Below are 12,765 nucleotides of genomic sequence, written 5' to 3' on the forward strand. Positions count from 1 at the left end.
GGCAGTGAACTAGTAACATGTTTCCAAGAACCTGAACTTCATCATAGAATGTTGACAAAGGACCTGAATTATTTTTTGTTTAGTGATTGTCTTTGTCTGCTATGTTTTTAACTTACATTGACTCATAAATGCTCCAAAATGCATGCATTGAGTATGTAGGCTGTGCCACATTTCTAGTGCAAATTCTGACCTTCTTCTGACAGATTGTGAGCTGTTTCTGTAAACACCCAGTATGGGACATACCTGAAAAGCAACACCAAAAATCCTGAAAGCTATCCTATAAAAGGTGACCAATTACACCAAATTACTGCCTCGAACACAGCTACACTTTAGTATGGTTTCTACACCATGTATCAACACTTTCCAGCTGTTACCTGAAAGAGGATTTCAGAGGTGAGCAACAAAAATAAGTTGCTTAAGTACCATGAAAACTGAATTAACATTCTTCTTACTAATGCTTTAGCCCATGTACTCCTTTAAACAAAATCTGGGACCTATAGGGCACTCTTATCAGACAAGCAATGTCCTATAGAACTGATTAATTTAATAAGCTAATATTTTATGCTCTATACCTATCACACAATGTCTGTGATCCATTTGTATGGCTTCATTATGTTCACAAAATGCTTGTCTGTTAAGATACTAGAACACGTGTGAGTCAGAGGAAAATAAGTGAAAATGTTGTAGGGAAGTAGTGGATAAACTACCAACTGAAGCAAATAAACAGGGATATCAAGGTCAACAGACTTTTCTTGGGAACATCTCCCCCTCAACATGCAAAATCCATCACTCATTGGTGCAGCTCTAAACTGAAGTAAGACTGCAGTCTTACAAAATCAATTTCATTAATTATGAAAAGTGATTATTGTAATTGTCACTGTGAAACTTTTCCCTTAATCCAGTAACTTTACAAAAACGCTTTCCTTCCTTGTAAAAGAACTTATCATTTACTTTGTGAAGATGCCCAATGGCATACTTTTATGGCTTCCAACTCATTCACTCATTAAAACTCTTTTAAGCATGTAGTCCCAGTACTTGCACTGAATAGTGGCAAAGAAATGATATAAAGAAATTATAATTTTTTCTGATTTAGTGCAGTTAGCTTAAATGGACTAAGGTGTTGGTAACTTTTGTATTTAGACACAAGCAGCTGTGTTACTACATTTTGGAGCTTGACTCACAAAAGAGGAATTATTAATTCAGGTTTTAGAACCCTTTTGGTTCAAGTAGCTGAAAACAGTGACCCAGTGACTGGCACTCAGCTCTTTTGCCAATGTCCAAATGCATTCACAAACAAAAGCACTCAACTATTTTTAGTTAAACTGTCATCATAAATTTCCATGTTATTTAAAAACTAGCCTCTAAGAAACTTTAATAAACTAGCGTTAAGTTTTATTTAAACAAAAGTGCAGAAATAAGCTCTTGCAGAAATTGGCACAAAAATCAGTAACAGTGAATTTTATATAGAGATCCTTCACCAGTGCTTTTCATACAGCTTGCCTGTAGCTGACCTGAAAAAAAACATTTCTGTCAAGAGCAGATACAACTTGTTCATCTCACCAAATGCCTCAACAAGCTAAGACTCCTCCAGTAAAGTGCTTGCAAGATGAGAAATCAGTTTGAATGCAGTTACATGTGTTACTAGTTCCCAGCTTTCTAATCTATTCTCCGCTACACCTACACATTCATCAGCAACTGTTCATAACCTCATGAATCCTGTGCTCTCTACAGCATCTGCAGTCCTAACACTGCAAACAAATTATGTAATTAAACTGAGCTATTACCTTGAGCTTGAAAAAATATTACCATTTTGTTAAGTATTTAATGCTTCCTTGGTAAAAAATACCTGAAGATATTCAAAGCTGCAAGTAATTATCCACCTAAGAGGTCCCCAGCACTGGAAGGACATCAACCCATTGGAGAAAGTCCAGAGGAGGGTCATTAGGAAGATTAGGGGGATGGAGCACCTCTCCCATTAGGAAATGCTACAAGAATCAGAATTATTCAGCCTGGACAAGAGAAGACTTCAGGGTGACCTGTGGCCTTCCAATACCTGAAGGGAGCCTACAATAAAAATGGAGTGGGAGTTTTTACCAGGGTATGTAGGGACAGGACAAGGGGCCAGGCTTGAAATTGAGAATAGATTTTGTAAGATTTTAGGAAGAAATTCTTTACTGTGAGGGTGGTGAGGCACTGGAACAGGCTGCCCAGAGAAGCTGTGGATGCTCCATTCCTGAAGTGCTCAAGGCCAGCTTGGATGGAGCTCTGAACAACCTGGTTTAGTGAAAGGTGCTCATGGCAGGGGCATTGAAACTAGATTTTAAGATCCCCCCCTTCCAACTTAGGCCACTCTGTAATTCTCTGATCTTAAGATGTTAACAGATTACACTTGCTGCTTCCTTACATAAAAAATAAAGACTTCCACACAGCTTTCTGGTTCACTGCAGACAACCAGGAACCCTGTGCATTTAACAGCACACAGCTCAGTTCATAATTTACTGTTGCAACTCAAAACCTTATCTATTACAAATCCTTCCAAATTTTCTTCCTCCAAATGAAGGTTAAGCAGTATCTACATACTGCTAATTTAAACTATATCTCTTTGAAACATGACTCCAAACTGAACCTGGCACCACCAGTTCAGGAGAGGATCACAAGAAGAGACCAATTGAGACAACAGATTTGTTTTGTGCAAGATTGTTTTATTAACAGACCAGACTTTGAAATATCGCAGCTGGGCATCTTTACCTGCAAGGCAAAAAAGAAAAAGGTATCATTAGGCACATGCAGATCTGAAACAACTCTGGCCACGTGAAAAAGTAACACATTTTTACAGTTCATAAATTTGGCTGAAAACACTCATTTCACTGGATTTAAGATTGCAGTAGTCTCACACACAGTAACTATTACTGAAAACAGGTATTTTGAGTACCAGACCTAACAGGATAAACATTTCTACCTTGAACCATTGATACCTATACTTGATATTTAAAGACAAGCCAAGACATTGTGCATATTTCTAACATCTGCCTGCACTCTCATTTTCGGCACATTTCAGAGACTGTTTACATACAAAAATGAAAGCAAAAAGCCAACTTGGGTCTAGTTCCTGTAGAGTTTGCTTGAAATAAATTATGAAATTCAGTATGTTGCCAATCCTGATTATCAACATTTACTTTCAACCACTATGCTCTTTTCTCCCAGTCTACATGAAGGAATCAGTACTGGAAATCTACTTTTTTATTCACTTGAGATTATCACTTAAGAACTAAGTGACAAATAGATAAGGAATAAAGACAACTAGCAGAAAACTATCTACTTATAAGAAAGAGGAATAGTCTACTTCAGACACACAGGCCTAATGACATTACCTGGAGAGTACTGCCAGTATATCACCTGAACCTACTACTCCAGTTTGCCCATGGCCTCAGTAAAAAAACTACAACATGCTTTTACTTTCTACATGTAGGATACTCAAATTTTAAACATGCATTCCATTCAGGACCGCAGGAAAAGAAAGTTGAAGAGAGAAGAGTAATCTTAGTTATCTTAGATTTAGTTCGCAGGAAAAGCGTAACAACTGCTTTTAAGGATAAATTAAGTAACTGCAAGGTCACTTCCCAAATTAAAAAGGTGAAGCTCTAATGTATGCCACTCATATGGGATGCTGAGCTGCAAGTCCAGTAAAAGGCATGAGCAATGAGATGAATGAATATTCCTTGTTCCTCTGCCAATATACCAACCCTCATAGACATTTACAACAACAGCAATAGTGAACAAGAAGCTTTCCACATGTTGGAAGGCTCCTGAAACAACACTACCAGTATACATCTGATATAGAAGATGGAGGAGAAAGGATCTACATTAACAGAAAAGTTGCAGTGCTTCCATTAAAAACAGCATCATGCTCAGAAATCATACAGGAGCATAGGGTCCTCCTCACCCTTGGTTATGCACAAACTTCAAGGACACATCTGCTGGTACTGAACTTCCAAGTATCCGCTACCAGCAGCAAAATTTCTCCAAGAATAGTAGTGGGAGTAACTTAACATCACCCCAGGCACCAAACATTATAGCAATTCTGCTTCTCAGAGTTACCAGTATCTTCCCATAGCTGAGCTAAAAAGCTTTTCAAAAACACTGTCCCCAGGTAGCAAACTGTTTTCCTAAAGCTGGAATTTCCTCATGCCATGTAACTGGCACTTTAAAACTCTGCTGACTTCACAGATGAGAGATAACAGCACAAGATGCAAGGAGCTTGAACTGAGGAAATCAGCAGCCTACAAAAGAAACTTCAAGGTTTAATGCTGTCAATCAAACAGAAACAATTTCCTAGATCTCCTTTAGCTCCTTGGACAGAAAGCAGACCCCAATGAGTTCAATTTGCTGTGCCTTGGTGGTCAAGAATATTTTTAAAGGACTTAATTTAAAAAAAAACAAAAACAACCCAAAACAGCAAAAACAACATAAAACTTCCTTCCCTTCAGGAACTTTAATTTCTGGATTTCAGAAATCAATTTCTGAATCATCCAAATGCAACTACACCTGTTTTAAACTGTAAAGTCACAGCACTACCTATTTTTATGAACCAGTCCTCTGAAGCTAGAAACTCATAAGCAAACTTAAGAACTTATCTGATCAAAAAGAAAAACCAGAAGCCAACCAAAAAAACCCAACCAAACAACAAAAACCCCACACCAAACAAATCTTAACAAGCCAACCAAAAAAACCTATTATGACTTTGCAAAAATCAGTTTGGGGAAAATTTGGTCTTTATTTGAAATCCCTTCCAAACACCCTAAGACAATGAAGTGTTCTTAAATTTCAAACCAAGAAGATATTTGACTGAAACTAAGATATGGGCAACACTGAAGGTTGTTCACTGTCTAAAAAGCCAAGTGAAGTACAAGAACTCTGAAAAAGAGCTAGCTGTGAATGGCAGAGACTTCTCACAAAAGCAAGAACAGGAGAGTGACAACAATAGTAAGACATTGTTTGCAGTAGGTCAGGACCTTTAGGACTCATCTGCCACTGTTAAATCACTTTTTAAAGTGTTAATAAACATTCTCATTTCTAAAGGACAGACTACTCAAATGGGCAAATCAGTCTTTCAAAATTACAAAGTCACTATACATTAAAGCTTTAAATGAATCATTCTGAAGCTTGAACAAGCTGAAAATTTAGACCAGTCCTAATCAGACTTTTTCTAGAAAACACGATAAAACCACAGTACTTGCAATCACAAGACTTCAATCTTATTAACAGGTCATTAATAAGGCTACAACATAAAACCAAATAAGGCTTTAAAATAAGTTACTGGTAATGTTTGTATTTCCTAAACATACCAGCGACACTGACAATTTAACTTTCCAAATGTTTAAGCTTTAGTAAGACTTCTAAAATAAAACCAGAACACTGTATTGTTCAAGCAGCTTTATACTGTAGGTACCACCCAAGAATGAGTGAGCATCTATTAAACTTGAATGTCTGACAAATAATGACAGCAGCCTGCAGAGCTGAACAGTTGATTGCCTTGGGCCATATCTCACCATTAGTTCATTCTCCTTATGAGTCTGTTGATCTGGTCTTCTCTGTTCCCAGCATCCCCACCTTCCACAAAGTGGATAGTTTTCTTCTTCATACCACCCCGAGGAGAGGATAACTTGAAGGGCCAAAGGAAGTTGTTCACAACTTTGAAGTTCTTGCCAACGGTGTAAATTTCATGGATCACATCTTCCATGCAGATAATGCCAAGCTTTCCTAAAATTCAGACACAGTTTTCAGAAAGACTTCAGAGGCACTGGTCAATAACAAACTAAAAATTATCACATTGTTACTGTCATGCCTACTTATTTTGATAAACTTCAGAAAGTCAGAAACCATTCACTTTGTCATGAAACCAAATGACTGGCTTTTCCAATTAAAATGGATCAGCTGCAGCTGAGTAAAAATTTAGATGGGACAATTGGCAAGAGGCATCACTTTCAACTGTTAAATACTTGCTGCAAGCAGTGAGAAACAACAAAAAACAACCAGCACTTACTGAATCTTAGGAAAACAGACTGTTCTTTGGAGAAAAGCTAGATTAAATACACCCAAACCGCTGCAATGTGGGGAACTCAGGGAAACTCACTGGCTATTAAGTTAGGCTGCTGAATAATACTACCGCATGTTTCCTTGATGACTTTCCACAGTCTTTGGCAACATGTTATAAGTTAACTTTCCTAAAACACAGTGCTGAAAAGAGATTACAAGAGAATCCATGTACCCTCAGGATGTTTATCCACTGAACAGGAAAAGAAACACACCTGACACAGCCTAATCTGAAGCAAAATGCAAATCAAGTGCCAAAAAAGGGAGAGACTTAAGTGGTCACTTTCACTCATTCTGGCATGCAAGTGAAGAGAGCTTCCCAGAGCAGACCATATCCCAACTGTTCACCATGCTTTGCTTTTACTGAATACACTGATCACTACCAAGTTCTTTAAACAAGTTTAAAAAGTCTGTTTACCCAATCACAAAAGTCAAAAACAAAATGTCTAATATTAAAATCTAAAGTTCAAAGCTATCATGACTCTTTCATGCTACAATACTTATTTGTTACCCTAAGACCTACTGACCCATAAGGGTCAAGGAGGCTACATTTAACATTACAAATTTAACAGGCTAAAAATTTGATTCTTTACACCTTGCTTTGTATTAAACAGTTAAGACAGAAGCAGAGATCACACCAGGGTACTCCAGAGACACTTAAGGACTCTGCCCAGCTGAGCACTGATGCCCCCAAGGCAAGCAGCAGAGTTTACCAAGGCGTTTCTGGATCAGGCGGTTGTCAGTCAGAGCGATGCGCTGCTTGTTGATCTTGCCGTAACCTCGCTTGTAGATCAGCTCATGCACAGACTTCAGGTTGGGGTAACTGAAACAGTCACGGTCAATAAAAGAATTTTAAGTGTTTGAAAAGCCGCATGTTAGGATAACATTAATATCCCTGATTTGGACTTCCAAACAACTAAAGGTCATTTTAGCATGTCCTACGTGTAAACACAAAAGCAACAGAGAAGCAAATCTCACACCAAGTTCCCAAGAACACCAGCATGAGAGTGCAATCATATCTAGCAGCCACTACCTTTGAAGCACTGCCTTAACCACATTTTCAATTCAAAGGCAGGAAAGCACACAGAAGATAAAAAACTCCTACAAATCTAGCATAGCAAAATTTGCAAAACCCACTCAACACTTGCACCCTGATTAGGTACAACTGGGCTTTTCACTCACCCCCAGGCAATGTAGGGTTCAACAATCCTCAGCATGTTGATAGAGGCTTTGTTGAGTTTTACAAAGGTGCCATTAAAGATCTGCCTCAGGCGAAGAAGCTGCAGAACCTTGCGAACCTTTGGGCTGACACCATTGGTACTGGAGAAGAAAGCACAACAGCCTGAATGACCAACATCCCAGAAACACCAGGTATCACGTTAAAAAAACAACCCCAAAACACAATAGCATCGTTCCCATATGAACACACATTTCATTAATCACAAAAAGCAAGCTTAATAAATTAATTTACTACTGTTATATATTTTAGTATAATGTTAAAACACTTATTTCCATGAAAATAACTGAAATAAGTATTACATTGAAACAATTTAGAACTAGCCTTGCATTGTCCTGAGCATAATTCTTCCAATCACACCTTTTTTTATTTTCAGTTTTCTGTAACACTTTACCAGAGTAGAGTGAAACAAACACTTGAAGCTCAGCAGAATGTTTGGAAATAGGGGGCACGTAATTTTATCAAGTTAAAGGTGAGAACGAATAACTGTCTTCATGTATTTTCAGCCTTGTCTTCTTAAAAATTAGAGATTCCTTAAGACAGTAGGCAGCAAAATTATTTAGTCCTTAATTAAACACACAAAGGCATGTACAATATCTACCAACAACTTCTCAAGCCATTGGTAGAAGGCTTTATCTTGTTAAAGTATTTATGCTCTGAAAACAGAGAGATAACAGGAAAGCCAGCCCCAGTACTTTTGAACATAAAACTGCTTGTGCCTGTATCCAACCTTACCCTCTTATCCTGATGACAAATGCCAGTTTTGGCTCAGCTGGGACATAGTAATTGCCAGCTTTCCGGGCCATCCTGGCCATCCTGATCTCCTGCCTGTACATGTGCCTGTACTCCTTGTGGTAAGCCTGGGCTCTTGCATAGATGAGCTTCCTTTGTGCCTTGCGGTACTGCAATAGATTGGAAATTGCTTAAAGTCAGAAAATGCCTTTTAACACGTGAAAATCACCTGCAAGTAAAATGCCTCATTCTAGAACTTCCCCCCATCAGTATCACAGAGCTCAGAACAACCCTCAGTGATGCTCCAGGGAACCTGGCAGGCTGTAACACAGGAACCCACGTTACCATTCCTGACTCTTCATCAGCACTCTAGTGATGGAGTAATGGCTACAAACTGAAACATGGAAAATTTAGCTTAGATATGAGGAAGAAATTCTTTATTGTGAGGGGGGTGAGACACTGGAACAGACTGCCCCAGGTGGCTGTGGAAGGGCCAACCCTACCTCTGCTCAAAACCAAGCTGGATTGGATCTTTGAGCAACCTGGTCTAGTGGAAGGTGTCCCAGTCCACAGCAGACTGCAGCTAGATGATCTTTAAGGCCCCTTCCAACCCCCTACAGTTCTAGGATTCTCTGATTACACATCAAGCTCCCCCTCACACAGGCCCTGTACAAGATTAACATCAACATGACAGACAACTGTACACTTCACCCTTAACTCTGCCCAGAACTTTATCAGCCACTAAAAGCGTGTTTTAGTTGAAAACATTAAGAAAATATCAACATACTGTGTTAATAGCAACATATCAATTTCTTGCAACACATCAGTAGTAGCAGCAGCTACTCCAGCAAATAAGGCACCCGAGTGCAGGGATCAGAGAATACTCACCTTTTTTATAGCCAGAATCTTCTTCTGGCGTTTGGCTTTCATGACCGCATAGGCCTGCCGCTTCTTCAGCAGGCTCTCGGGCACAGAGGGCACCTTCTTTGCTCTGAATGGAAACAGAAACAAAAGCTTTTAGTGGCAGAAAGAAAATCAGTAATGTTACACATGATAAACATCAAAACTCTCAAACACAATGTGCGCGCAAGCCTTGCTACCTTGAGCCACTTCACTGCATCTTCCTCATCCTCACTGCTCCCAGGCCTGGAACAGCATCCCAGGACAGTTCCCTGGGACTGAACTTGGTGATTTTCTGGTTCAGAACCTGCACCATTCACATTTTGTACCAGACAAGAAACCCTGACAGACCAACCAGAGCTGTACACAACTATAACCACAAAGACTTGTCCTACTTTGCTACAACTAGCAAAAAAAAATTTCATGATAACTTCTCTCTGATTAATGAACATTTCAACACGTGTTTGAACACGAGAAGCTTATTTACCAGTACTGCAAAATTTATTTTACAGGATTCTCAACTTGCTCAGATTATCAGAGTGGGTGATGTTGGACGGGACCACAGACGGTCATTTGATCCAACTTCCCTGCTCAAGCAGGATGGCCCCAGAGCACAGGGCAAAGGATTGCACCCGGATGGTTTTGAACACCCCCAGTGAGGGAGACTGCATAATCTCTCTGGCCAACCTGTTCCAGTGCGCGACCACCCGCGCAATAAAGAAGTTCCCCCTAAACTTTAGGCAGAACTTCCTGAACATCACTTTCTGCCCCGCTCCCTCTTGTCCTGTAAGGGTTTAAAATCCTTACACGCGACAAAACTGTTACAATCACCCCGACGAGCGCCTACACCAGCACGGCGGACAATCACTCCCTGCTCCAGCCCCAACACAGCGCTGCACGCCCGCCCAGCCCGGGGGAACTTGCCGTCCCGGCCCCGCATTTCCGACGGCGCTCCGGGCCCGCTCTCCCTCCCCACGCCGCCAAGGGCCGGCGGCCGCAGCAGCCGCCGCCGAAGGGCCGGGCCGGGCCCGTGGCGGCTCCATCTCCGCCGGCCGGTCCCTCCCCTCCCACCGCTCCCAGCCGCGGCGGAGGCGCGGCGGCTCCGGGGGCGGTGTGGGGAGGGCTCGGGCTGCGCGGCGGCCGCGGATGGCGGCGGATGGCAGCGGGCGGGACGAAACTTACTCCTTGTCCGCCATGGTAGCACCGGAAGAGAGGGGCGTGCGCGTGCGCGGCGCGCTCTTAGCTCATTCGCTCGCGTAGGTGAGGGCCTGCGCGCCGGCAGGACCCCGGTTCGGACGTCCTTCGTTATGCCTGACCGCGGGCACCGGGGTGTCCGGCGAGTGCCTGAGGGAAAAGTGTCCGGGAATCGCTTCTACCCACAGGGCCGGCGCCGGCTGTGTCCCGGGATCGGCAGTGTCCCGGAATAGGCTCTATCCTGGCACCGCCTGTGTCCCGACCACCGGATGTGTCTTGGGACCGGCAGTGTCCCGGAATCGGCTCTGTCCTGGATCCGACTGTGACTCGGGACCGGCTGAGTCTTGGGATCGGCTGTGTCCCGAGCACTGGCTGTGTCCAGAGTACTGGCTGTGTCCTAAATACCGACTACGCCTCGGGCACTGGCTGTGTCCCGACCACGAGCTGTGTCCGGAGCACTGGCTGTGTCCCGAGCACTATGTCCTGACCACGGGTTGTGACCCGGGCATGGGCTATATCCCGGGCACTGGCTGTGTCCCAGAGCCCGCTGTGTCCTGAGCACTATCTATGTTCCGAGCACTGGCTGTGTCCTGGGCATGGGCTGTGCCCCGGGACCGGCTGTGTCCCGGGACCGGCTGTGTTCTGAGCACTGGCTGTGTCCCGGGCACTGTGTCCTGGGCACTGGCTGTGTCCCGGGCGTGGGCTGTGTCCCAGAACCGGCTGCGTCCCGAGCACTGGTCGTGTCCTGGGACCGGCTGTGTTCTGAGCACTGTCTGTGTCCCGGGCATGGGCTGTGCCCCGGGCACTGGCGTGTCCTGAGACCGGCTGTGTTCTGAGCACTGTCTGTGTCTCGGGCACTGTGTCCTGGGCACTGGCTCTGTCCCGGGCGTGGGATGTGTCCCAGAACCGGCTGTGTCCCTAGCACCGGCCGTGTCCTGGAACCGGCTGTATTCCCAACACGGGCTGTGTCCCGGGCATGGGCTGTGCCCCGGGCACTGTGTCCCTAGTACCGGCCGTGTCCCTAGCACCGGCCGTGTCCCTAGCACGGGCCGTGTCAATAGCAATGGCCGTGTCCCGGTCACTGGCTGTGTCCGCTCCTCCACCAGACCTGGCTTTCTCTACAGGAAGCTGAGAACGAGCTTTGGGGTGGTGGGGCTGCCACCCTGTACGAGGCAGGATTTCCCCAATTTCACCCTTAAACTCCGTCCTTCACGCCTACGGGACGCCACCTCCCGCCCGCGCTCAGTACCGCGGCGGGGATGGAGGCAGAGGGGGAATGCTGCCCGCAGGATCGTTCACCGGGATGCCGGGCAGATGGGAACCACGGGCTCCGTTTCTGCCCTGATATGTTTTCATTAGGCTGGGCATCTTTTCAGCTCGCCATACGGAATCAATGACTGCGCTGCGGAGAAGGGAGGGCGGCCCGGCAAGCAGCGCTGCCCTGCACAGCAGTTTCGAAGGCTGCTAAAGGCTGTGGCTCTTACCCTGTGCGCGCCTACCCGTGCTCCTAAAATCACCAAGGGAGACACCGGCACATCATCACACGCGTACGGGAGGAAGAGAAATTAGCAGAACTCTGAGCGGCAAAGGACTGTCCGGTGTAAAAAATCCTGTAGACAGCTGGACTGGGGATAAGGAATGCCGAGCTCTGTGTTTATTGACTTTATTTGTTGCCAATTAACAGCACGCAGAGGTGTCGCACAGCACTAACGCCTGAGGAGGTTATTGAGAGTGCTTTGGATCCTAGTTAGAGGTGTATCAATGCTCCTTTTTTTACTATAGTGTTGTTTTATGCTAACACAGACGATTGTATCACTTGATTTCATTAGCAGTATATTTGGGGGGGGGGGTGGAGGGAGAATTCAAATCAGCACGTAAAAACACCTGCAATATTTACTGACGAAAGAGGTTGTCTGCACTTTCTTCCGAAACTTTTGAACTCCAATTTCTTCTCAATCCGGGAGGCAGTGTTCACAAAACTCCAACAACTTTTCCGAAAACCGGCGGCTACTCAGGGAAGAAAGACAGCGTCGTGCACTTAAGGCACAGGGCTGCCGGCGAGCAGAGGCAGTGGGATGAGTCCTGCACACCCAAGTGTGGGAAATCGCAAGGGCACACTCGGGCCCTCATCCTCTGGAACTGGCAAATGCCCAGGAGCAGGATGCTCCGGCGCCGGGTGGCCGCGGGGTGCCCAGCTACAAGGAGCGGCCGCTGTTATCGCAAAGACGAAAATACTTTCCGTGTGCCGGCACCTGTGAGCTCCTATTTCAGTGACTGGCGGGTGAGATATCAGCGACCTCTGTACCTGGCTGCCAGACCAAGATGCCATGGGGGTTTTCTTTAGCGGTTTCTCACAGCTCAGCAGAGGATCCCCGGGCACACGGGCACCGTGCATCCCGCGGGGTCCCGGCGGTTCCGGTGCGCTTCCAGCACGAACCCTCAGCGCCCGTGCGCGCTCCTCTCGGCCCCGCACTCGAGATGGCGCTGCGGCGGGCGCGGCGCACCCCGGGACTTGTAGTCCGCACGCCGGGGGCGGGTTGGAGCCGCCGGGAGCCGCCGGGCCGCCCGCCCCGGGCCGCGCGAAGCACCGGCCGCCCCGTCCCCGTTCC

At 45.0% G+C, this 12,765-nt stretch overlaps 1 protein-coding gene across 1 annotated transcript; it reads right to left on the minus strand.

Annotated features, from left to right (window-relative positions):
- Window positions 1-2,681: 2,681 nt before the first annotated feature.
- On the minus strand, window positions 2,682-10,294 carry RPL7 (ribosomal protein L7). The gene is made up of 7 exons (XM_079299532.1): window positions 10,145-10,294; window positions 8,951-9,053; window positions 8,066-8,232; window positions 7,276-7,413; window positions 6,807-6,916; window positions 5,550-5,760; window positions 2,682-2,748 (listed from the first exon to the last, which is right to left on the minus strand). Exons 1-6 carry the CDS (start codon window positions 10,156-10,158, stop codon window positions 5,552-5,554), a joined length of 741 nt encoding a protein of 246 aa, XP_079155658.1. The 5' UTR covers window positions 10,159-10,294; the 3' UTR covers window positions 2,682-2,748; window positions 5,550-5,551.
- Window positions 10,295-12,765: the final 2,471 nt, after the last annotated feature.

Source organism: Erithacus rubecula, assembly GCF_903797595.1.
Source record: "Erithacus rubecula genome assembly, chromosome: 3".
Lineage (NCBI taxonomy): Eukaryota > Metazoa > Chordata > Aves > Passeriformes > Muscicapidae > Erithacus > Erithacus rubecula.